A 23,944-nucleotide genomic window follows, 5' to 3' on the forward strand; every position below is an offset into this window, starting at 1 on the left:
AGTCATTTTTATTACTGCCAAGCCAATAGTTTATATACACTAAGATTAATATGCCTTTAAACAATTCTGGACTGCTCATATGATGATGCCATGAGTTTGGAAGCTTCTTTTTTGGCAACATCTGAGTTAGGCTATGTGCTCATGATGCAGAAATACTCCGGAATTATCCTGAGCGTTTCTGCATCTCCCTCGCAGAAAAAATGCATGCGGATTTTACATGCGTTTTTCCTGCCAGGTACAAGCGTAAGTGAAGCGTTTTTCACATGCGATTTCGCATTGGGGTTGTCAGCTATTTTAGCATCACTTGGAAAATGTTTGATAATGCTTGACAACTTGGTCACACTATATAATTCCATGCAACCGACATGAATTTATATAGTGTGACCAAGTTATGGTAAAAAATAAATATTATATTAACCTTCCGATGGCCCCCGGTCTCCTCCGATGCGTCCGGTGTGTTGGGTTGTTCGCTGTGGCTTAAAAGGACCTTCCATGACGTCATTTAGTCATGTGACAGGTCACGTGACCGCCGAAGTCAGCGGTCGCTTGACCTGTCACATGACTAAATTACGTCATGGAAGGTCCTTTTAGGCCATTGCGAGCAGCCGGGGAGCATCGCTATGGAAACCGGGGGCCATCAGAAGGTAAGTATAATGTATTTTTTTATTTTAAAGTCTTTTTTTTTTAACATGTACTATGGTACCCGGGTCACGAGGAGAGTCTCCTCTTCTCCAGACCAGAGTACCAACCGCACATTGAATCGCTTAATATCCGTATGTGCACGTGTAGTCATGCGGATACTAAGCGATTCAAAGCAAGTCAATAGCGGCAAAAACGCAGCGATAACGCAAAATAATTTATTAGTGCTGCGGATTTTTCCGCAATGATAATCCGCAGCGGAAATTTGCGCAGCATGTGCACAGCACATGCGGATTATCATTGGGGAACATAACAGACCTTCTACCAAGCGTTTTTCAAGCGTTTGTGGCGGAAATGCTTAAAGAACGCATAGTGGGCACACAGCCTTAGAGACACGCCTGTGGATGTATTTTAATGCACACCTGAAACACTGCTTCTTTGTGTAGCATCATGGGAAAGTCTAAAGAAATCAGCCAAGATATCAGGAAGAGAATTGTGGACTTGCACAAGTCTGGTTCTTCCTTGGGTACAATTTCAAGATACCTGAAGGTGTCCCGTTCATCTGTACAAACAATTATACGTAAGTACAAACAAGATTGGAATGTCCAGCCATCATACTGCTCGGGAAGGAGACAGGTTCTGGGTCTCAGATGAACGTGTTGTGGTCCGGCTAGTGCATATCAATCCGAGGACAAAAGATTGCGTCAATATCCACAAGGAAAAAAAGTACTGTATCAACATGGGCTGAAAGGCCACTCTGCCAGGAAGAAGCTATTACTCCAAGAGCAACATAAAAAAATCCAGTTTAAGGTTTGCAAATGCACACAGGAACAAAGACCTTAATTTTTGGAGACATGTCCTGTGGTCTGATGAAACCAAAATAGAAGTTTTTGGGAATAATGACCATCATTACGTTTGGAGGAAAAAGGGAGAAGCTTGGAAACCTAAGAACACCATCCAAACTGTGAAACACGAGGTGGCAGGATCATGTTGTGGGGGTGTTTTGCTGCAGGAGGGACTGGTGCACTTGTCAGGAAGAATGGGCCTAAATTCCGACCAACTATTGTGAGAAGCTTGTGGAAGGATATCCCAAACGTTTGACCCAAGTCATTCAGTTTAAAAGGAATGGTACCAAATGCTAATGAAAAGTATGCAAACTTTTGACTTTGTAGTAAGTAATAAAAATGTACACAGGAGAAACACGAGTACAATGGCATAAAGAGACTATTAATTTATAAAATAGCAGTGCATCATTACAAAAGATATTACAAAAGGTGCAAACATGCGGATGTATCAGCCCTAGTAAGTAACTGAGCCTAAGAGTAAAGGGAAAGAAAAAAAGAGAAGAGGGGGGAAATTGAATGAATCCGTCCCCAAAAGAGCCCCAAAGAGCAGTAAACAGAAAAGACATAAATAGGAGTGAGGTGAACTGATGTCTCAATTATACATATGGTAGACTAGCATAGCCAATTCCATAGGGAGACCATGAATAACTCACCCAATAGGCAAAAAAAGCCGAGCTCAGAGAGGGGACTAGCAGGAGGGCAAAGAACAATGACAAATAAGAGCCACGACGTGCGTTTCGCCGGTAGGTATCGCTTTTTCAAGAGGCCTCTTCAAAAAGCGATACCTACCGGCGAAAAGCGCGTCGGGACTTGTGTTGGCCATTGTTCTTTGCCCTCCTGCTGGTCCCCTCTCTGAGCTCGGCTTTTTTTGCCTCTTGGGTGAGTTATTCATTGTCTCCCTATGGAATTGGCTATGCTAGTCTACCATATGTATAATTGAGACATAGGTTCACCTCACTCCTATTTATGTCTTTTTTCTTGTTTACTGCTCTTTGGGGGAAGAATTCATTCCATTTCCCCCCCTCTTCTTTTTTTTTTCTTTCCCTTTACTCTTAGGCTCAGTTACTTACTAGGGCTGATACATCCGCATGTTTGCACCTTTTGTAATATCTTTTGCGATGATGCACTGCTATTTTATAAATTAATAAAGTTTCTTTATGCCATTGTACTCGTTTCTCCTGTGTACATATATGTTTCTGAGTAGGCATTATTAGCTGGCGATGGGGTATGAGCTGTCACTTTCCAGACCCCTTACCCGTTAGTGTTATGATGTGGGCCAAAGTTTTTTCATTAAGTAATAAAAATACCTTAAAACATTCTGTCTCTCATTTGGTCATTTGGCAATTATTAAAAATTATGGTAATCCTAATTTACCTAAAACGGGAAATATTTATTCCGATTTCATGTGAGATATTGAAAAAAATATACACTATATAAAAAGACACATATGCATTTAAACTTCTGGTTTCAACTGTATATATAAGACTAGCTATTGAACCTGTTCTACGCCTGGGTGGTGAGCATTTTTATATGTACATTTTTAATTTTATTAAAAGAGGCTGTCCACTACAAGGTGTAGTGGGCAGACTGAAGAAAGCCTCATTAACGAGGCATAAATCAAATACCTTGGGTTTCCATATGTGCCTGTGAGCGGCGCTATCGCAGTCAGCTCTTGACCCCCAACTGCAGCTGCCTCTTATGTCCAGGGAGGTCATGTAAACTTCTGGAACTGGAAGCTGACCCAGCATCACCAAGGAGGGACTTAGTCTCACTGGATGACTGGGCTGTGGCCGAAGATTTAACGCACGTCACCAACCAGCATTGCGCGGGCTTGCTGCGCTCAGTTAATGAAATCAAGTACAGGAAGTTGTGCACGATGCTGGGGTTTGACGTGTGGTAACTCTCTGCCCACAGCCCAGTTATTCAGGGAGACTGGGTCCCCCACCTAAGTGATGCCGGGTCAGCTTCCAATTCCGGAAGTTGAAGCGACATCCCCAAACAGAAGCAACTGCAGTTGGGGGTCACGTGATGGGGATGAGTGGACAGCGATAGCACTGCTCACAGGCACATTGGAAACGCAAGGTATTTGAAGAAAAAAAACCTTGGAAATGAGGCTATTTTATCAGATCATTTTTATTAGGAAACTTAAACAATAACGTTTTTACAAAGACAGATCAGTAGAACAAAGATATTCAATGTTACATGGTATCATTATATATTATTGTTATACATAAAATACAATAAAATTATCTTGTTCCAAGGATTTATTTTTTCTATTCAAAGAAACCAATACAACCCTCCACCTCTCCCCCCACCCCCTGATAACACTCCAGAGAAATCTATATTCATACTATTTTTTTATGATGTATATAAGTTAGAATATTTGCCATTCAGTTATAATGATTAGTTTCCATGTGTACTGAAAGCACTTATAACATTTAACCTGGAATAATCAAACAAGTGTTCATGAAACAAGCAAATGCCATATGCCATCTAAGAGAAGTACTCCAGATGGGAGACCTGGAATAATCAGCCAGGGTCCCCAGATGTGGTCAAATTCCTTGATTGCTTTTTGCTTTCTATATACCCTCTTTTCCAAACAAATAATCTTGTTTTGCTTATTTATTAACTGTGGGTGAGCGTCTTACCAACGTTGTGCAATACATTTGCATGCTTGATGCAATGTTCACAAAAGACCTATAGCCATCAGGGATTGAAAAATTGACCGAATCCCCCAAATATCCCAATATTCACATTTTGGGGTCAGCTTGGATTTGCACACCAAATACCCTTTTTATTAAAGATAGTGTTTTTTTCCAGTAGAAGCCCAATCTACTGCACTCCCAGAACATGTGTAACAAATGTGCATCTCCTGTTCCATATCTTGGAACAATCTTTATTTGGACATACCCCAATCCTAAAAAGAAAACTCTGTGCTCTATATACTCTATGAATAAGGTAAATCTGTGAGGGCACCCGAGATTCACACGGTGACAGTCTAGGAGTTGAGTTCCAACACCTGTTTCCACTGTTCTTCCGTAATCAGCTCCACACTTGTTTTCCATTTTAATTTAGTTGTCAGGAGATGGTCTCCCATGGAAGACTGTAAGAGTTGCTGATAGGTTTTTGAAATTAAGCTGATTGTGTAATTTGTCGCTTTTGAGCCTAGTAAATATTTTTTCCGTATATCTGGTGCCGCAGCGTTAAACTGAGTCAGATATGTATGCTTAATTTGTAGGTATTGAAAGACGAGGCCGTGAGGCAATCCAAACTCTTGCAGTTTGTTATAGCTTTTAAGCGTTCCATTTTCTGTTATCTGATCTAAAGTCTGAATTACCCTTGATTTCCAACCTCCGAAACCAGTCAATGTGTCAAACTCCACCAATCACTGATTTTGCCATAATGGCGTAAATTAGAGTATTCCCTTATCCCCAACAGTCTCATCCCACTGTCCCACACTTTGTACATCACTGCTAAGGTCAGTTTCTCTTTGTGTGCTTATTGCCCACCTCCAGTAGGTATATGGGCGACACCCATTTTTTGTCTTGAAGGACAAGAATAACATTCCTGCCCACTTTTTTTCCCCACTCATGAAAACGTTGCATCTGTGAAGCTATAAAATATATCCATGGATCTGGAATCGACAATCCTCCCTCAGTTTTGTCCCTTTGAAGGGCCGCCAGTTTTATCCTTGCATTTCACTTGCACTATATCCGTTCTCTGAACGATGACTGCACCTTTCGGAATATGGGAGGAGGGATCCAACATGGGGAATTGTGAAGCAAATACAACAATTGAGGCATCAAAATAATTTTAATGAGATTCCACCTGCCAATTATAGACAGATTTAGATCCAAAGTAAATGCGTGATGTAAATTGCCTCTATCTCGTACGGGGTTTATGTTGAACGCTATGAAATCTTTAATATTTTAACAGGCTACCACACCGAGATATTTAAACTGTTCTAGCACTTGAATCTGAGGTAGTGCAATTGTTTCCATATGTGGGAGAGGGGCCAGTGGTAATAGAAAGGACTTATCCCAATTGATTTTTAGGCCTGATATCTGAACAAACTTTTTTATATCTGTCATTATTGTGCCAAAAGAGGACTCTATACTGCCCACATACAGTTGCAAGTCATCAGCACACATACTCACCTTTTCTATTATATTACACTTAAAACCAATGAAGCCCTTCAAATCTCTCAGTTTGCATGCCAGCAGCTCAATTGCTAATGCAAATAGGAGAGGTAAGAGCGGGCACCCCTGTCGTGTACCCCTGCCCAACTCAAATGACCTTGACAATCGACCATTTACTCTCAATCTAGCACACAGTGACCCATAGAGAATTCTGACCCAATTTGAAAACATTTGACTAAATGCCATTTTGCTCAATACATTCCATAAATAATTTCACTCAATGCTGTCAAAAGATGTTGCAGCTTAGAGGGATATTATTGCTCTATTTCCAGCCTCCTTATTACTCCTTTGTATATTTAGATTTAACCGTCTAATGTTGATAGTTGTAGTTTAGTTAGGCATAAATCCTGTTTGGTCGTCATGGATCACTTCCGTTATTTTATTTAACCTATTGGCAAATACTTTGGCTAATATTTTAATATCTATAGAGGAGTAGGGATATTGGATAATATGAGTGAGTATTCAGGGTTTTTTCCCGGCTGCAAGATTAGAACAATTGATTCGTCCGCCTCAAAAAACTCCCAATAATTTTGGTAACAATATCTCACCATATTCTTTATAAAATTCTCTTTGGTTTTCCAAGGTTTAAATCAATCTGCCTACTACACACTGTAGTGGACAAGCTCTTTAATAAAATTTAAAAAGGTACCATTAAAAATGAATCGCCACTCGGGCATAGAACGGGTTCATTAGCTAGTTTTATATAGCATCTCAGAAAACAGTGACCAGGAAATATTATGACTATAACTGGACAATATTGGGACCTATTTTACCCATCATATATTAGTGCTGTGAACTTCGGTGCTTATATTTGGTTATTGTAAACCTGAGGGTTTTTGGGGGATTAAATTACTATGATGTTTTAAATATTGTTAGGTGTTTGTCCATCTTGCTTAATAAACTTTACATATTTTATGAATACCAAGGTGTGATCATCACTATGTAGTCCTTCCTCTTTCGTCTCCTTAATTCGGTTGTGTCTCTACATGGCGTAGCACCCTTTCATGGATATTTGTGCAATTAGTGGTGCACTATTGCCATCTATATATACTCATCCATCATGTAAAATCATCAGGGAGGCATATGATTGGCTTTATGATTGGGGTCGTAGTCCTGCTGCAGAATAAATTTGGAGCAAATGTCAGTAAGAGACAACCTTTAGTATAAAAGGAGGAGTCCTGGAAGTGATGATTTGGCCCTGAAAGAGCCCTGATCTCATCATGTTCGAAACAACCTCCTTGCAGTGTTCCTTCAAAAACGGTGTTTAAGTGTACAGAATGCAAACTATTAACACTTACTTCTACTTTTGAAGGCATTCTTACTTTGCAAATGTTTTAGTCAAGTGGAGAAAAGTGCTGCACATTACTGAATATAGTGTGGTTAAAGAAATTAGTGGATTTTTCCACACGGCTGGGAGACTAATGGAAAGGATGCAGTATACACAAGAGCTGTAGTAATGCGGTTATATCATCAACGCGTTTCAAAGTAGACCTGAAAAAGCCTCCAAGCATAATTTGGAACGGAACCAAATGTGACTTGTGTAAAACTTGGCACCTTTATTTGAATACCACTCCTTTAAAGCTATTTGTCTGTCAAGGTGTCTGCATTGTAGTTATATCTGAAGAAGTGGTGCTTCTACTTCGAAATGCATTAACATACAGCTCTTCTGTATCCTGGATCATTTCCATTAGTTCACCAGCAACGTGGAAAAATCAACTAATTTCATTAATCACAACATTTCTAATCTGGCGACCTGTGGATCTGCCGCAGCTGGCTACCTTAAAATACTTGAAATGGTTGTGTATCACACAACCGCATTAGGTGAGCAAATACTACCTATTTGTCCTTTTATTGCTGTCGGATAAGACCCTATTGCGCTCATTTGCTCCCCAGCTCCTATATATTCAGTACTGAATATGCACACAGATGAGGTAATTATAAAAAGAGACAGGTATGTTTGGTAGCTACTATATTCCATCAGGCTACTTTAGCACATTTTCTTTATTTCTTTTGTGGGTATAATATAAATGCTCAGACGTCAGATTTTCTCATCTACGAGAAAAACAGACTGATTATTTTGATCCGAGTGTGGTTAGTTTTTCTTATATGTGGAGAAAAAAAAAAGTTTCTCCATCTTTTCATTTCTGACAGCCCATGAAAATCAAATTACTCTTGATGTTATCCGAGTGCTCTCCGATTTTTTCCACGGAACCATTGATTTGCATTGTAGATTTTCATTTGACCCTCGGTCCTCAAAAAATCATGGACATGTGAATGGCCCTATAGACTGACAGGTACGAGTGCTATCTGTGAAAAACATGGATAGCACTAGTACATTAAAAATCATACACCTTAACAAGCCCTTAGAACTTCTTGGCACTTTTGACATTCACCTTCAGACCATCTATTACCCTTTACTTTAGCACCTGGTATGAACTTTGAGTAGGTTTTTTTTTTTTTGCCTTTTTATTAGGTGTTCCATATTCTCATATTGTGCAGGATTCTTTGTTTGCTCATCTGTCAACCTTTATTTGTAGTTAAATGTCTTTTAATCAATGCTTAATAAACATTACATTTTATTTTTTGACTATTTTAGTCCTGCATCTTTTCATGTGTTGGTTGACTACTTGTTTTTGTGCATTTGGGATCCATTATTTTGCCACGGGTCCCTGTTTTCTGTTGTATGTTGTACAAGTGACATTAATTTTACTAAGTGGATCAGTACTATTAATGAGATACCAAATGTGTCTTATTTTAACTCCTGCTATATTAGGCTCGATCACAACTACAGCCCACCTGAAAAGATACACAAGAGACTTTTTTCTGAAAATATTTAAACTTGATGAAAAAAACGAAATAAAGTAAAAATGTTTAAGCTATGAATGCTAATACTTTGAATGGTCTTTAATGTACTATTGAATTATCGAGCAAGTCAGGGTGTCTGTAGGGGACTCAAGCTGGACCAACACCAAACAGGGCAAATGTCGGCTATATTAAATAGCTGACATCTGCCTTTAACAGCAGCGATAAATGCTAACAATGGTATTTTAGTGTTGTGATGTGATACAGGCAATTTGTTGCCCATCAGAATGGAAAAAAATAAATAATTTTATAATAGGAGAAAATGGACACCATAATTTGAACGCATTGTCTCCTGAAAGTGGCAATTCCTCATATGTGGTCAGAACTACTGTTTGGACACAGAGCAGAACTTGGAAAGGAAAATGTGCCATTTGATGTTTTTGGCGCAAATTTGCCCAGAGTCGATAGTGGACACAATGTTGCAAATGCAGAGCCCCAGGTAGTGCCCTCCTCCCAGCTCCCCCTCCCTAAAAAAACCAACAACCCACAAGTGACTCCCTCCATTATGGAAACTAAATTCCTCAAGGAATACATATAGGGGTATGGTGAGCATTTTTTAACCCACAGGTATTTGACAGAATTTTACAATATTTGGTTGTGAAAATAGAAATTTTATTTTTTTTGTTCGGATAAAGCTTTAGCTCCAAAAATGATGTACTAAATCTGATGAACCTGCTTAATTAAAAAATTTTTGATATATATTGGGACAATAAAACTTTTGGTATGTGAAACATTATATATATTCAGCAGCAAAAAAATTCAAAGCTAGTCAAAACCAGAATCAAGAAAAAAAATAAATATTACCCTATAGCTTTAGCAATGTAGCCGAAGGTGTTTACAGTGGCTCTTCTGATTGCCTTCTTATGAGCCTTTAGCAATTCCAATAGTTCAAAACAAATTCTCATCCATTCTCTAGCAGATACATATTCTGCTCCCCTAAAAAAAAAAAAAAACAACAAAAGAATACATTTAAATTACCAATATAGAAATGAAAATACATTTTTGCAATCCAAACATCTAGATGTGCAGTTATTATAAACATACATATAGAATTTGGAAGGTCTTTAGAAATTTGTTATCAAGCTTGGGATCTATAAAGAAATGGACAACATCCCTGAAGGAGAGCAGGATCCCCTGCATAGGATCATTCATGGACTATGCTTCACCCAGTAGAGTATTGAGCCGTCACATACCACAAACGTATAACTTTAGTATGGAGAGCTGGACAAAGATGGTGGAAGAGATGCTACTGGTCAGAGTGCTTGCCATATCTAAGAGAGGAACTTCCAGACAATAAACAAGGCATACAGCATCTATTCAGAGCTACATAAGCAGCTTACATTTGAAGCCATAGCCACTGACTGTTCGCCCAAAGTGGGAAAAATCACTACCAAGGTCAGTTAGCTTTTAGAATACTAATTACATACTGCCTGCAATACTTGTCATTAAGATATTGCTAGAGGGTATTCAAGATCCATGTACACCTAGTGAAGGGACAGTGCATTTCTTTTTTAGACAGAAAATGGACGTGCTATCTGAATTAAGTAACTGTTGCATAAGGACAAACAGATCTGTTGATTTCTTTTGCAAATTTAACCATACAGCAAGAAAACCATTAGTTATCTGATACAGGTGCTTCTCACAAAATTACAATATCAAAGAGTTAATTTATTTCAGTTCTTCAATACAAAAAGTGAAACTCATATTATATAGAGTCATTACAAAGTGATCTACTTCAAGTGTTTATTTCTGTTAAAAGAGAGGGAGGGATTATGAGCTCACCACGCTGTGTCTTCTAATGCTGAAGTTGAAAACTGCTTGTCGGGTGCCAGTCCTGCTGGTGAAGTTCAGCCAAAGCTTTGAGGAAAGGAAAATAAACGGCACATCCGTCCAACAATAAAAATTTATTTCATGCTTTATTGAAGATTCATTAAAAACATGGAACCCAAAAAATGTATAAAAACCTGACGTGTTTCTGGCATCCAAACGCCCTTAGTCATAGGATATAATGAAGCATACTGAGTAAACCATTTAAAGCAGCTTTAGCCAATCACAAAGAAGATAAAACACCATTAAGAAGATGAAACACAGGTGTTAACCACAAGTCACATGGGTCCATTCTACAAATGAAATTGATTTACCAAAGATATACGTTTATTTCTGTTAATGTTGATTATGGCTTACAGCCAATGAAAACACAAAAGTCATTATCTCAGTAAATTAGAATAATTAACAAAAAACACCTGCAAAGGCTTCCTACGCGTTTAAAAGGGTCCCTTAGTCTGTTTCAGTAGGCTCCACAATCATGGGGAAGACTGCTGACTTCACAGATGTCCAGAAGGCAGTCATTGACACGCTCCACAAGGAGAGTAAGCCACAAATGTCATTGCTAAAGAAGTTGGCTGTTCACAGAGTGCTGTATCCAAGCATATTAATGGAAAGTTGAATGGAAGGATAAAAAGTGTGGTAGAAAAAGGTGCACAATCAGGATAACCACAGCCTTGAAAGGATTGTTAAGAAAAGGCCATTCCAAAATTTGGGGGAGATTCACAAGGAGTGGACTGCTGCTGGAGTCATTGCTTCAAGAGCCTCCACACACAGATGTATCCAGGACATGGGCTTCAAATGTCGTATTCCGTGTGTCAAGCCACTCATGACCAATAGACAACGCCAGAGGCATCTTACCTTGGCCAAGAAGAAAAAGACCTGGACTGTTGCTCAGTGGTCCAAGGTGTTGTTTTCAGATGAAAGTAAATTTTGCATTTCATTTGGAAACCAAGGTCCCAGAGTCTGGAGGAAGAGTGGAGAGGCCACAATCCAAGCTCCTTGAGGTCTAGTGTGAAGTTTCCATAATCAGTAATGGTTTCGGGAGCCAAGTCATCTGCTCGTGTAGGTCCACTGTGTTTTATCAAGACCAAAGTCAGCGCAGCCATCTACCAGAAAATTTTATGCTTCCCTCTGCCAACAAGCTTTTTGGAGATGGAAATTTCATTCTCTAGCAGGACTTTGCACCTGTCTACACTGCCAAAAGTGCCAATACCTGGTTTAAAAACAGTATCACTGTGCTTGATTGGCCAGCAAACTCGCCCGACCTTAACCCCATAGAGAATTGTCAAGAGGAAGATGAGAGACACGAGACCCAACAATGAAGACGAGATGAAGGCTGCTATGAAAGCAATCTGAGCTTCCAAAACGTCTCAGCAGTGCCACAGGCTGATCGCCTCCATGCCATGCCGCATTGATGAAGTAATTGATGCAAAAGGAGCCCCGACCAAGTATTGAGTGCATTTACTGAACATACATTTCAGTAGGCCAACATTTTGGATTTTAAAATCATTTTTCAAGCTGTTAGAATACTTTATAATTTACGGAGATAATGACTTGTGTTTTCATTGGCTGTAAGCCATAATCATCAACATTAACAGAAAAACACTTGAAATAGATCACGATGTTTGTAATGACTCTATATAATATATGAGTTTCACTTGTTGTATTGAAGAACTGAAAAATTAACTTTTTGATGACATTCTAATTTTGTGAGAAGCACCTGTAAGTCCTCCACTGCTCTGGTGCTCGTCACTGGTCTCTTATTTCCGTCATGTTACAACTGTAGACAACAGCTAGCCTCAAGAGTGGACACAATTTTACTGCTGAAGTCAGTGACAGGGAGGGTAATAGATGGACAGGGAGTGCTGCCTATGAAACAAAATTGACAGAACAGACAGTACACCACAGCTAGAGTAGTCTCAGTAGCCTTATACGGAAGTTACTATTTGGACTGATAAAAGTGAGAGCATCAGGACTAGCTCTTGGACACCACTCAGTGGCTTGAAAAGGCATTGGTTGATGCACATACACTCCTGTGAAAAATCAATATTTCCAAATTCATTTTGAAATGGAAACAACGGTCGGATTGAAGCAAAATTTTGCATGGCTGTAGACCAGACCTTGAATTTCATGATATGGAAATTGTTTTGCAGTTTTCAAATCAATTCTAGGGGCTGAACCCTCTAAACATCCCAAATTCTAAAGTGGCTAGAACAATTTCAAAGAAGTCGAATTTTCTCTGAAACTGTCAAATGGATTGTTTTGAAAATCTCATCAGTGATGGTTGATTGCCTATCATTTGTGATCCTGTCAATTTCAACCGCCTACGATAAAAACTACCTCTCTGATTCACCCCTAAACTCAAACCCTCCTCAAAAGGGTTGAAAATGGGAGAGATAATGATATCCTTGGTTTAATCAGTAGGCTTTCAAAGGCGCCCAAAAATGTCTGGAAGCTTGTCATGAAATCGGAATGTTTATCCCTATTTTCAGGGGTTTTGCATGTATACCCCTTAGAATTTACCACCTAAAACGTCATGTTATGCAAAGAGGCAAACATTATGTTCATCTCCTCACATCTACTGATCATTCTAACCAATTTGCATAATCAGCTTACCTGTCAAAAGCCACCAAAGAGTAAAAACAATCTTAACATCCCCCTTGTAAAAATGAGGAGGATGGGGCATTTTGGACACAGTCAGCATGGATTGTGGTGTGTAATGCTGTAGTAAGGCATGCCCCACATTTATCTGTCGACCATGACAGCACCACGAGAGAGGGGATCCGTCCACCAAGGACAGGAAACCTACAAGCTTAAAAGGGGCGGCCCTCTCTTCTCGACTCAGTTGTTTGGTTTCCTGTCCTTGATGGAGGAAACCTCTGACAGGCTTACCTGTGAAGATGTCCGGAAGAAGCGTGCTGTCGAGCTGCGCCCGTCTGGGATCAGCAGCTCCAGTACCGTCCTCTGCCCTGGGCAGTGGGAGCTGCGCCCCTGTCTGGGGTGGCAGCTCCAGCCAGATGGCTTGTGATAACGGAAGCTGCGCCCCTATCTGGGGAAGGCAGCCCCAACTTTGAGGTGGGCACAGCATTGGGGGGCTGCACCCCTGTCTGGGGTTAGCAGCCCCAGACAGGTGCACAGGACGCTGGGGGAGCGGCACCCTGGCCAGGGTAGGGTCGCCCCTAGCAGCAGGTGAACGCTAGCTGGAGTAGGCAGCTGGAGGGAGAAAGCGCCGATTACAGGAGCGGCGCCTCTATGACCAGCGCCTCATGCTTCCGGTCTTTTACTATGCCGGGGGCGGGGCCTGATGCCGGGCGGTCATGTGACCAGATAGGAAGTCCAGTCCACATGCATGCAGTGCTGCATTCTCCCCTACAACCAGCAGAAGGTGATGTAATAAAAAAGGGAAATTAAAGGAAAGTAGACACTCCTATTTAAGTGTCCAGATATCGCTGCTCTAGGCTTCCCAGATACTTCAGAACTCTATTGTTAATGGATTCTGAAAACGAGCAGCAGCAAATCCAGCGGCCGCCGCTTTCTCCATCTCAGCGGTCGCCTGGGGAGCCCCAGGAGACACGACCCTCTCGAGTCACCAGCAATTCTCAGACTGCAGTTAGACGAACCCGGTCCAGCCATTGTGACTAACAAGACGGACGAATCTGCAGCCCCTAGGGACGATCCCCCAGCTGAGAAAGGTCCTCCAGCTAAACCGGTACCGGCTATTTGAGCTCTGGGTAAGTGATCTTCGAGAAAGTTCACTTAGGTAATAAGGTGTCCCTTCTTATCCGTTTAGGGGAAGAAGTGTACCTCCAAAACCAAACACAAGCAATGTGCGTTATGCGTGGCCATATTGGCGGACTCATATTCCAAAAGACTGTGCCAGTCCTGCATAAACCAAACTTTGGCGGATGAGACGCCTAGTTTCGCCTCAGGCTTGAAAACCCTAGTTAAATCAGAGGTGAGCAAACTCCTCTCTAAAAAGTGTAAGAGGAAGGAGGCTAACCATGAGGTCTCCCCAACTCCTGATTATTCCCTATCATCAGCCGAGGAGGGTCATCTCTGACAATTCATCTTCTTCATCTTCCTCATCCTCGGATAGTGGTTCAGGCTAGCACTGCTTTCCATTAAGTGAAGTTGACGGGTTGATTAAAGCGGTCCACTCAACCATGGGCATTACGGACCTCAGACCGAAGAAGTCAGTCCAAGACGTCATGTTCAAAGGACTGGGGCAGAGGAAGAGAAAATGTTTCCCGTTCTTCAGGGTTTAATCCATAGAGTGGCAAAAACCAGAAAGAAAGTGTTCTCTACCCCCATTCTTTAAAAGAAAGTACCCCTTTGAGGACTCGGCCTCCTCCTCCTGGAAGAAGGCTCCCAAACTAGACGCAGCCATAATTAAAGCGTCTAAAAAGTCATCTCTCCCCTTTGACGATATAGGGGCCCTTAAAGATCCTCTGGACAGAAAAGCGGATGTGTTTCTCAAAGGCACCTGGGAGACAACCGCTGGGGCTTTAAAACCGGCAATTGCTGCGACTTGCACAGCTAGGTCTTTGATGATATGGCTAGATCAGCTGGAGTCGCATTTAGAAAACACCACATCCAGGAAAGAGATCTTGTCTAGTATCCCACTCATGCAGGGGGCAGCAGCCTTCCTAGCGGATGCTTCCACGGACTCTGTTATGTTAGCTGCTAGATCGGCCGTCATGTCTAATGCAGCCCACAAAAGACCTGAATAAATTCCAGATAATCCCCACCATCAAAATGGAATCGATAAGGTCAACAATAAAATTGCTGCTTCCAGATTGTTACATGGTAGTTTTAGATTTGAAAGACGCCTATTACCATGTACCTATCCATTCAGATTACCAGAAATATCTTAGCGTGGCTGTGGTTATAGATGGGGTCATCAAGCACTTTCAATATAGGGCCCTGCCGTTCGGTTTAGCCATAGTCCCCCGGGTATTTATCAAAATCGTGGCAGAGGTAATGGCTTCTGTTGAAGAGCATGACATATTAATTATCCCTTACCTGGATGATTTCCAGATTCTCAGACATGTTACTTCCCTGAAGCCAAAAAGCTAAGGATCAGGGATCAAGTAAGAAGGGCAGTGTCAAACCCAGTCATGTCCCTGAGAGCTGTGATGTCCCTGTTAGGTACCCTGACATCTTGCCTTCTCGGGGTTTTACAATGGGATGTACTGCATAATGAAGTTATGTTGAAGGGGAGGTTTTCCTTGACTCGACGGTCAGTTGAATCCTTACAGTGGTGGGATAATGAAGTGAACTTATCCAGAGGGGTCCCCTGGGATTTTAGAACAACCAGAACAATTACTACCGATGACAGTTCCAGTGGGTGGGGGGCCCCATCTGGGAGATATGGTAACCCAGGGGTCATGGTCTAATTCGGAAAAGAGTCTCTCCTTCAACGATAAAGAGTTACTAGCGATAGACAGGGCAGTCAATTATATTCTTCAAAATCGTGACGTAAAAGGTTTTCGCTGATAATAAAATCGCAGTAGCTTACGTGAACCACCATGGGGGTACACGATCAAGATCTCTGATGAGAGTGGCGGATCATCTCTTTCAGGTCTCAGAATGGCAACTTCGTTCCCCAACAGCCCTTCATATAAAGGGAAAAGAAAATTCAAGGGCAGACTACTTAAGCCGCTATACCCTGAGACAGGGGGAATGGGAACTAAATCAGCACACTTTCTCCCAAATTGTCCAAAGATGGGGACCTCCAGTAGTGGACTTGTTTGATACCAAGTTAAATCGGAAAACTCGGCTCTTCTGTTCCCTGGATCCCAAAGAAAAACCCATGGCAGTAGACGCTCTCCAGATACCTTGGGGGTTCAGCCTAGCCTATGCCTTTCCCCCGTTAACCCTTCTTCCTATGGTTATCAGGAAGATCAGGGAGGACGAGGGGAGAGTGCTGCTGGTCGCACCCTTTTGGCCCAGGAGGCCGTGGTTCCCGTGCCTGAGGAGCATGTCTGTCAGATCCTTGGGTTCTACCAGAAGTTCTGGATTTCCTCTTCTAGGGTCCAATAGTCCATCCTCAAGTGTCTGGCCTCCACCTGACAGTATGGAACTTGAGGGGGAGCTAATAAGAAAAAAGATTCTCCCAAGGCTTAGTGACAACCTTACAGCGCAGCCGTAAGCCTATTACAACCAGAATTTATGCGAGAACCTGGAAGAAGTTTTTATCTTTTTCCAGTTCCAGAGTCGGTGAGGAGGCTCCAATAAGTAAAATTCTAGAATTTCTGCAAAAAGGTCTTGAGTTAGGGCTAGCCACTAACACCCTGAAGGTTCAGGTGTCCACCTTAGGTGCCTTATATAGCTGTGATCTGGCGAGCAATTATTGGATTTCTCGTTTCATTAAAGCCGCCTTTAGGTCCAGGCCTATTGTCAAAAGCAAATTGGTACCCACCCTGGGATCTAAATTTGGTTCTTAAAGCCTTAACTGATCCACCCTTTAAGCCAATAGAGTTAGCCACTCTTAAGTCCCTCTCCCTTAAAACAGCGCCTCTGATAGCTTTAACATCTGCTAGGAGAGTAAAGCCCCCGTCTCACATAGCGATATCGCTAGCGATATCGTTGCTGAGTCACGGTTTTGGTGACTCACCAGCGACCTCACCAGCGATGTCGCTGTGTGTGACACTTTGCAACGATCAGGCCCCTGCTGTGAGGTCGCTGATCGCTGCAAAGTGTCCTGGACCATTTTTTGGTCGTTGGCCTCCCGCTGGCCAGCACACATCGCTGTGTGTGACCAGCGGGACCAACAATCTGGCTGGTAACTATGGTAAACATCGGGTTACTAGGGGCACGCGCGCACTTAGTAACCCGCTGTTTACCATGGATACCACTCTGCTACGGTAAGCGGAGGCTCCCGCGCACCGTAGCAGAGTGGTATCCATGGTAAACAGCGGGTTACTAGGGGCACACGCGCACTTAGTAACGAGATGTTTACCATAGTTACCAGCCTGCTCCTGCTTGCAGCAGGCTGGTAACGGGAGCAGGACATCGTGGAACGATCCTTTCCACGATATCGCTGCTCCCCTCATCGCTGGTGAGCCTGCCTGTTTGACAGCTCACCAGCGATGTATTAGCGATGCAGCAACGATCCCTGACAGGTCGTATCGTTGTCGGGATCGCTGCTGCATCGCTTAGTGTGACGGGGCCCTTAGTGATATTCATGCAATGTCTTCAGCCTTGCCCTTCACTCAGATCCTGGATGATAAAATAATTCTTAAACCTGATCCCGCCTGTCTCCCTAAAGTAACTACCCATTTTCAGACTCCACGTAGTAGTCCTATCCTCCTTCAGCCCTAATCCGGGTAACTGGAAAGAAGAAGAGTTTCATACACTAGACGTAAGGAGATATGTAATTAGGAACCTCTTGCTCACCAAAGAGTTTAGAAAAGACAGCTCGTTATTTATATCCTACCAAGGTGTTAGGGAAAGGCTATGGTCACAAAGTCCACCATAGCTAGATGGATCAGGGAGGCTATTTCCCTAGCTTATACATCCAGTGGTGAGGAAATACCACAAGAATTGAAGGCTCACTCCACCCGGGCAGTGACGACCACCTGGGCGGAGAAGACGGATGTCTTGATAAAAGACATATGTAAGGCTGCTACCTGGTCTTCTCAGTCTACCTTCTATAGGCACTATAGACTGGATTCGGATGTTTCGTCTGATCTCACTTTCAGGAGAAGGGTGCTCCAAGCTGTAGTCCCTCAGTAAACTTCATCATCTCTGTAATTCTCTCGTGGTGTTGTCATGGTCGACCGATAAAGTCATAAATTACTTACCGGTAATGGGATTTTTCAGAGACCAACAGCACCCTTATATTCCCTCCCTTCACATTGTTGGGAGCGCTCCTTGTTTATTAATTTTCACTCTAAGGGTATGTGCACAGGATGCAGAAATGCTCAGGATTTTTTCCTGAGCGTTTCTGCATCTCTCTGGCAGGAAAAAACGCATGCGGATTGTACATGCGGTTTCCTGACAGGGACATGCGGAAATGAAGCGGTCTTCACTTTCATTTACGCATGCGGGTTGACAAGCGCTTCCCAAGCGATTTTAGCATCACTTGGAAAGTGCATATCAACTTAACACTATATAAATCCCTGCAGCCGGCATGGATTTATATAGTGTGTGATGTCAAAAAATAAAAAATGAATATATACTTTACCCTCTGATGGCCCCGGGTGTCCTGCTTCATCGGTCCCGGCTGCCGGCAGTGAAGACTGTAGGACCTTCCGACGTCAGCGTCACGTGACCCGTCACATGACTCTGACGTCAGCGAAGGTCCTTCATTCAACCGCGAAGTGCGCGGGAAGCCGGCAGGACGCAGCGCGGGCCGTCAGAAGGTGAGAATATATATTTTTATTTTATTCTTGTTTTTTTAATGGTACCTGGGTCTGGATGAGAGTCCTCTCATCCACACCCGGGTACCATCCGCACATTAGACCGCATGAAAAGCGCATCAACATATACAGTGATGCGGATTCCATGCGTTGTAATGCAAGTCAATGGCGGCAAAAGAGCAGCGTTTCCGCAAAATTAATTGACATGCTGCGGATTTTTGACCGCAGCGTTTACGCTGCGGAAAAATCCGCATCATGGGCACAGCACATGCGGATTTCCATTGGGGAACATTGCTGCCCTTCTACCATGCGTTTTTCATGCGTTTCCGCGGCGTTTACGCAACTGCAAAAACGCCGCGGAAACGCATGAAAAACGCATCGTGTGAACTCCGCCTTAAGTTGGTGATTTATAGAAATGTTGGTTTATCATGTTTTGCTATGTCTACTAACCTGGTGTTCCTCTCAATGCTCTGTAATCCAAACTGAGGCGAGAAGAGAGGGCCACCCCTTTTAAGCCTGTAGGTTTACTGTCCTTGATGGGCGGATCCCTTCTCTCGTGGTGCTGTCATGGTCTCCGAAAAATCACGTTACCGGTAAGTAACATGACTTTTTGTGGCACTACTGGCACCCCAACCCTCATTTTTGGGGGGAAAACACAAAAAGGACCCCAAATTTCAACCCCATGAAATAAATTTTCGTAATGGAGGGAAAATTTGAAAACTTGGGTCAAAAGGTGGTGTAAGCCTACTCTTCATCATCCCAAAACCCCGTTACTGTACGAAAGAAGAAACCACCCCTTTAAACTAGTTTTTAAGTCTGCACTTGTGTTTCTGCTGAACTTGTGATTTTAACCATTGTTTCAGGTGTCTGTTTTGTTTTTCCTTATCGATATGCCTTACAGAGACACCTTAAATAGAGTGGGTGGGAGAGGGTTGAAAACCCCTTAGAAGCAATACCCGCTTTCTTGGAGAGTTCTCTTGTTTGTTTGACCAATATGGCAAGACTAGCGTTCTGTTAGGTTGTCCTTGATCAAAAGCGATAAGTGACCACTACAGTAAATTGTTTATTCATATTTAAATGCTTATGTGAATGCTTTTATCCGGCAGACCCTACAAGGAGGTCTGGGGGGCAGTAAAAATGTTGAAATGGATGTAAAAAGTGCTGAATGGAAGTATAACAGCATGGGGAAGACCCTGGAGGCATCTCTGACTTCCAGATTGCAGCCGAGAACAATGGTGTCACACTTTTACTCCACTTTAAGGACTGACAATAAAACCATCAAAATCGACGAGAAATTGGGAGTTTACAGGAAAAAAATGTTAAACATTCTTTCCTGTATAATGACTTGTATATTAAAGCAAAATGTAAAAAGGATTTAAAAAAATAAGTAAACCAAAATTGACATTTTATTAAAACATTGGAAATTTCAGTGTAATTTATGAAGAAACCAAGAACTGCCAAAAATTTGATGGAAGAGGGCTTCAGATACACCCTGTATTAGAGATAAAGGAGGACCTTGTACACATTCTGTTCAAATTGTCATGTAGTGGTACTCCTAGACTCAAAGGCTATGCACTAAGTGGAAAGCCTGCCAAAAATTACAAGCAGGGTCATCCATACACCCTTGAAGGCACCAACTGCCTCCAAAATATATTAGGAAAGTATAGCTGTAGCACTCTACACTCATAAAAGGCACTGCACAAAATGCAAAGCCATGAAAAAAAAACGATAATGAGGGTAATCGTCATCCATAGACTCTAGAATGCAACAACTTGAGGGCCTTATTAAAATATTTTGAAAGTGTACTTGATGTACTCCTATACTCAAAGGCTTTGCACAAAGTGAAAAGTCAGGAAAAAAAATTTAAGTAGAGTCATCCATAGACCTTTGAAGGCAACAACTGGCAGGCCTCATTCAAATATTAAAGTTTAAAAACACTGTGCTTCTGTCATCTGATGGTGTGGAAAAGTTGGGGCTAATCCAGACTTTGTTCATTTTTATCAGAGTGAGTCTGTCAACACTGTTAACAGATGAGAGCGCCTGCCTGTTTTGACCCCCCCCCCCCCCCACCCGGAAGCAGCACTAAAAACACGCTCAGAGAAGATGCTAGTGGCAGGGCAGCACAACACCTCCAAGGCATAGAGGGACAGACAGCTCATGCCTGGTGTCCAGCCTTGAGACCCAATAGCTGAAGGTCGCAGAGGAATTAGGGAGAATGATTGTTTTGTTGGCAAGGTATTGCTTGACCATGTTTAAAAACTTTTCCATCCTTGTCAAAAATACCCAGTCATCAGGGCTTGGATGCTGGGAGGGTGTAAAGAAATTGGCCTAGGACTTTGACAGAGTACTCCTGACTCTGCTGTACCTGGTGTGTCTCCCTAGCCTCTATCCCTTGGTTGGGCAAGGAAACTTGCCTCCTGCCGCTAGTGTTATCTGATGTGAATTTTTTTCAACATATTTTCCACAATGGCGTGGGCTATAGCACAATTTTTGTATATCTCTTCTACTCAGGAAGGAGAGATGCAAAGTTCTCCTTGTAGTGTGGGTCTAGCAGGATGAACAACCAGTACTTTTTTTTGGCCACGACTAATGTAAAACAAGAGTCAGGGTAAAAGCAGCAGAACACAATGTCTGCCATATGTGCCAAATTTTTATGACCTTAACCCTTTTACCCCCGAAGGTGGTTTGCACGTTAATGCCCAGGTCAATATTTACAGTTCTGACCACTGTCACTTTATAAGGTAATAACTCTGGAATGCTTAAACGGATCCCCTGATTGAGATTTTTTTTTGTGACATTGTACTTCATAATGGTGGGAAAATTTATTCGATATCACTTGTGTTGATTTGTGAAAAAAATCTGAAATTTGGCGAAAATGTAGCAATTTTTAAAAATCTGAGTTTTCATGCCCTTAAATCAGAGAAATGTAACAAAATAGTTAACCAATAACATTTCCCACATGTCTACTTTATATCAGCACAATTTTGGAACCAAAATTTTTTTGTTAGGAAGTTATAAGGGTTAAAAGTTGACCAGCGATTTCTCATTTTTACAACAAAATTTTGCAAAACCATTTTTTTTAGGGACCAAATCACATTTGAAGTGACTGAGGGGCCTTTTTGACAGAAAATATCCCAAAGTAACACCATTCTAAAAATTGAACAAAACCACAATCAAGAAGTTTAACCCCTCAGGTGCTTTACAGGAAATTTTGGAATGTGGAAGAAAACAATGAACATTTAACTTTCTTTCACAAAAATGTTCATTTAGACTATTTTTTTTTATTTAAGCAAGAGTAACAGGAAAACAATGGACAACAAAATTTGTTGTGCAATTTCTCCTGAGCATGCAGATACCCCATACATAGGGGAAAACCACTGTTTGGGTGCACGGCAAGGCTCTGAAGGGAAGGAGCGCCATTTGACTTTTTGAATGTAAAATTTGATTGAATAATTAAAGCATGCCATGTCGCATTTGGGGAGCTCCTGATGTGCCTAAACAGTGGAACCTCCCCCCAAGTGACACCATTTTGGAAACTAGACCCCTCAGGGAACTTATCTAGATGTGTGCTGAGCACCTTCAACCCCCAGGTGCTTCACAGAAGTTTATAACAAGGAGCCGTAAAAATAAATTTTTCACGTTTTTCCACAAAAATTTTTTCAGCCCCCAATTTTTCATTTTCATAAGGGTAACAGGAGAAATTGCACCATGCAACTTGTGCAATTTCTCCTGAATAAGCCGATACGCCATATGTGGGAGAAAACCACTGTTTGGGCGCACAGCAGGGTTCGGAAGGGAAGGAGTGCCATTTGACTTTTTGAATGTAAAAAAATTTGCTTGGATAATTAGCAGACGCCATGTAGTGTTTGGGGAGCCTCTGATGTGCCTAAACAGTGGATACCTCCAACAACTGACCCCATTTTGGAAACTAGACCCCTCAAGGCACTTCTCTAGATTGTGTGTTGAGCACCCTGAACCCGCAGGTGCTTCACGGAAGTTTATAATCTAGAGCCGTGAAAATAAAAAAATTTACAAAAAATCCATCTTTTTCCACAAAAATGATCTTTTAGCCCCCATTTTTTTTTATTTTCATAAGGTTAAGAGGAGAAAATGGACCCCAAAAACTGTTGTGCAATTTCTCCTGACTACGCCAATACTCCATATGTGGGGATAATACACAGGGTTTAGAAGGGAAGGAGCACGGTGTGACAAAATTGGCTGTGATTGAGTAGACGCCATGTTGCGTTTGGAAAACCCCAGATGTGCCTAAACAGAGGAGACCCCTTACAAGTGACCCCATTTTGGAAACTATACCCCTGAAGGATTTTATCAAGGGGTATAGTGAACATTTTCAAACTCATAGGTACGACAAAGAATTTTGATAACATTAGGTCATCATATTGAATAAGTTGTCATTAGTCTTGAGCGCATGTGCTCGCTACTTGAGTTTGCATCGGGTATTCGGGTATGCACATGTATTGCGGATGCTCGGGTGACATGCTAGAGTCCCTGCCCCGCATGTTTCACAGTTGTTTAACACCCAGAAAAAAACATGCGGGGATCGCTCATGCATGGCAGGCAATCACCGCAAGATTTTTTTGGCTGTATAACAGCCGCAAACCATATAAGGAGGAGACTCGAGCATGTCACTCGAGGACCTGCGATACTCTGTGCATACCCGAGCACCCGAGGCAAACTCAAATAGCAAGCACTTGCGTGCAATACTAGTTGCCATATCATTTTTTTTCTTTACTTTTGAAAAAATCCCAACCTCTGTACCACCCCCCCCCCCGCTGCAAATTGCAGTCCACAGCCACCCCGGAAAATGGCGCGTTCATCTTCTGGCGCTGTACCAAACTCATCCAGGGCCCTGGTGCGGTGGCTCACTGGGTAATTATCAGCTGGCCCTAAGCCCAAAATTCATGGGGTCACACCAATATTAGACATGACCGCCATGAATTTCTAGTAAAGTATTTAAAAAAAACACAACACCCAGAATAAAGTCCTTTAATTGAAATAAACACACAATTCTTTATTGTTCTAAATTAAACCATACTTACCATCACGCCCATTCCAGCTGAAGCCAACGATCTCCTGCAATGAAAGAAAAAAATAAAGCAACATCATCCTTACCTTTCGACGGTTCCCAGGACAGCTCCAGCTGTGCTACATCGAGATGACAGGCTGGACCGCAGCAGAAAGCTGCCAT

At 42.1% G+C, this 23,944-nt stretch overlaps 1 protein-coding gene across 2 annotated transcripts in view; it reads right to left on the bottom strand.

Annotated features, from left to right (window-relative positions):
• SF3B1 (splicing factor 3b subunit 1) overlaps window positions 1-23,944 on the bottom strand; it is a 277,913-nt gene that overhangs the window by 46,029 nt on the left and 207,940 nt on the right. For both annotated transcript variants that reach the window (XM_073646292.1, XM_073646293.1), the window contains one exon: window positions 9,350-9,481. In XM_073646292.1, the coding sequence (XP_073502393.1) occupies window positions 9,350-9,481 (132 nt within the window). The remainder of the gene's footprint in view (window positions 1-9,349; window positions 9,482-23,944) is intronic.

Source organism: Phyllobates terribilis, unplaced genomic scaffold (genome assembly GCF_046119375.1).
Source record: "Phyllobates terribilis strain yellow unplaced genomic scaffold, ASM4611937v1 Scaffold_9__5_contigs__length_417890890, whole genome shotgun sequence".
In the NCBI taxonomy this organism is placed as follows: Eukaryota; Metazoa; Chordata; class Amphibia; order Anura; family Dendrobatidae; genus Phyllobates; species Phyllobates terribilis.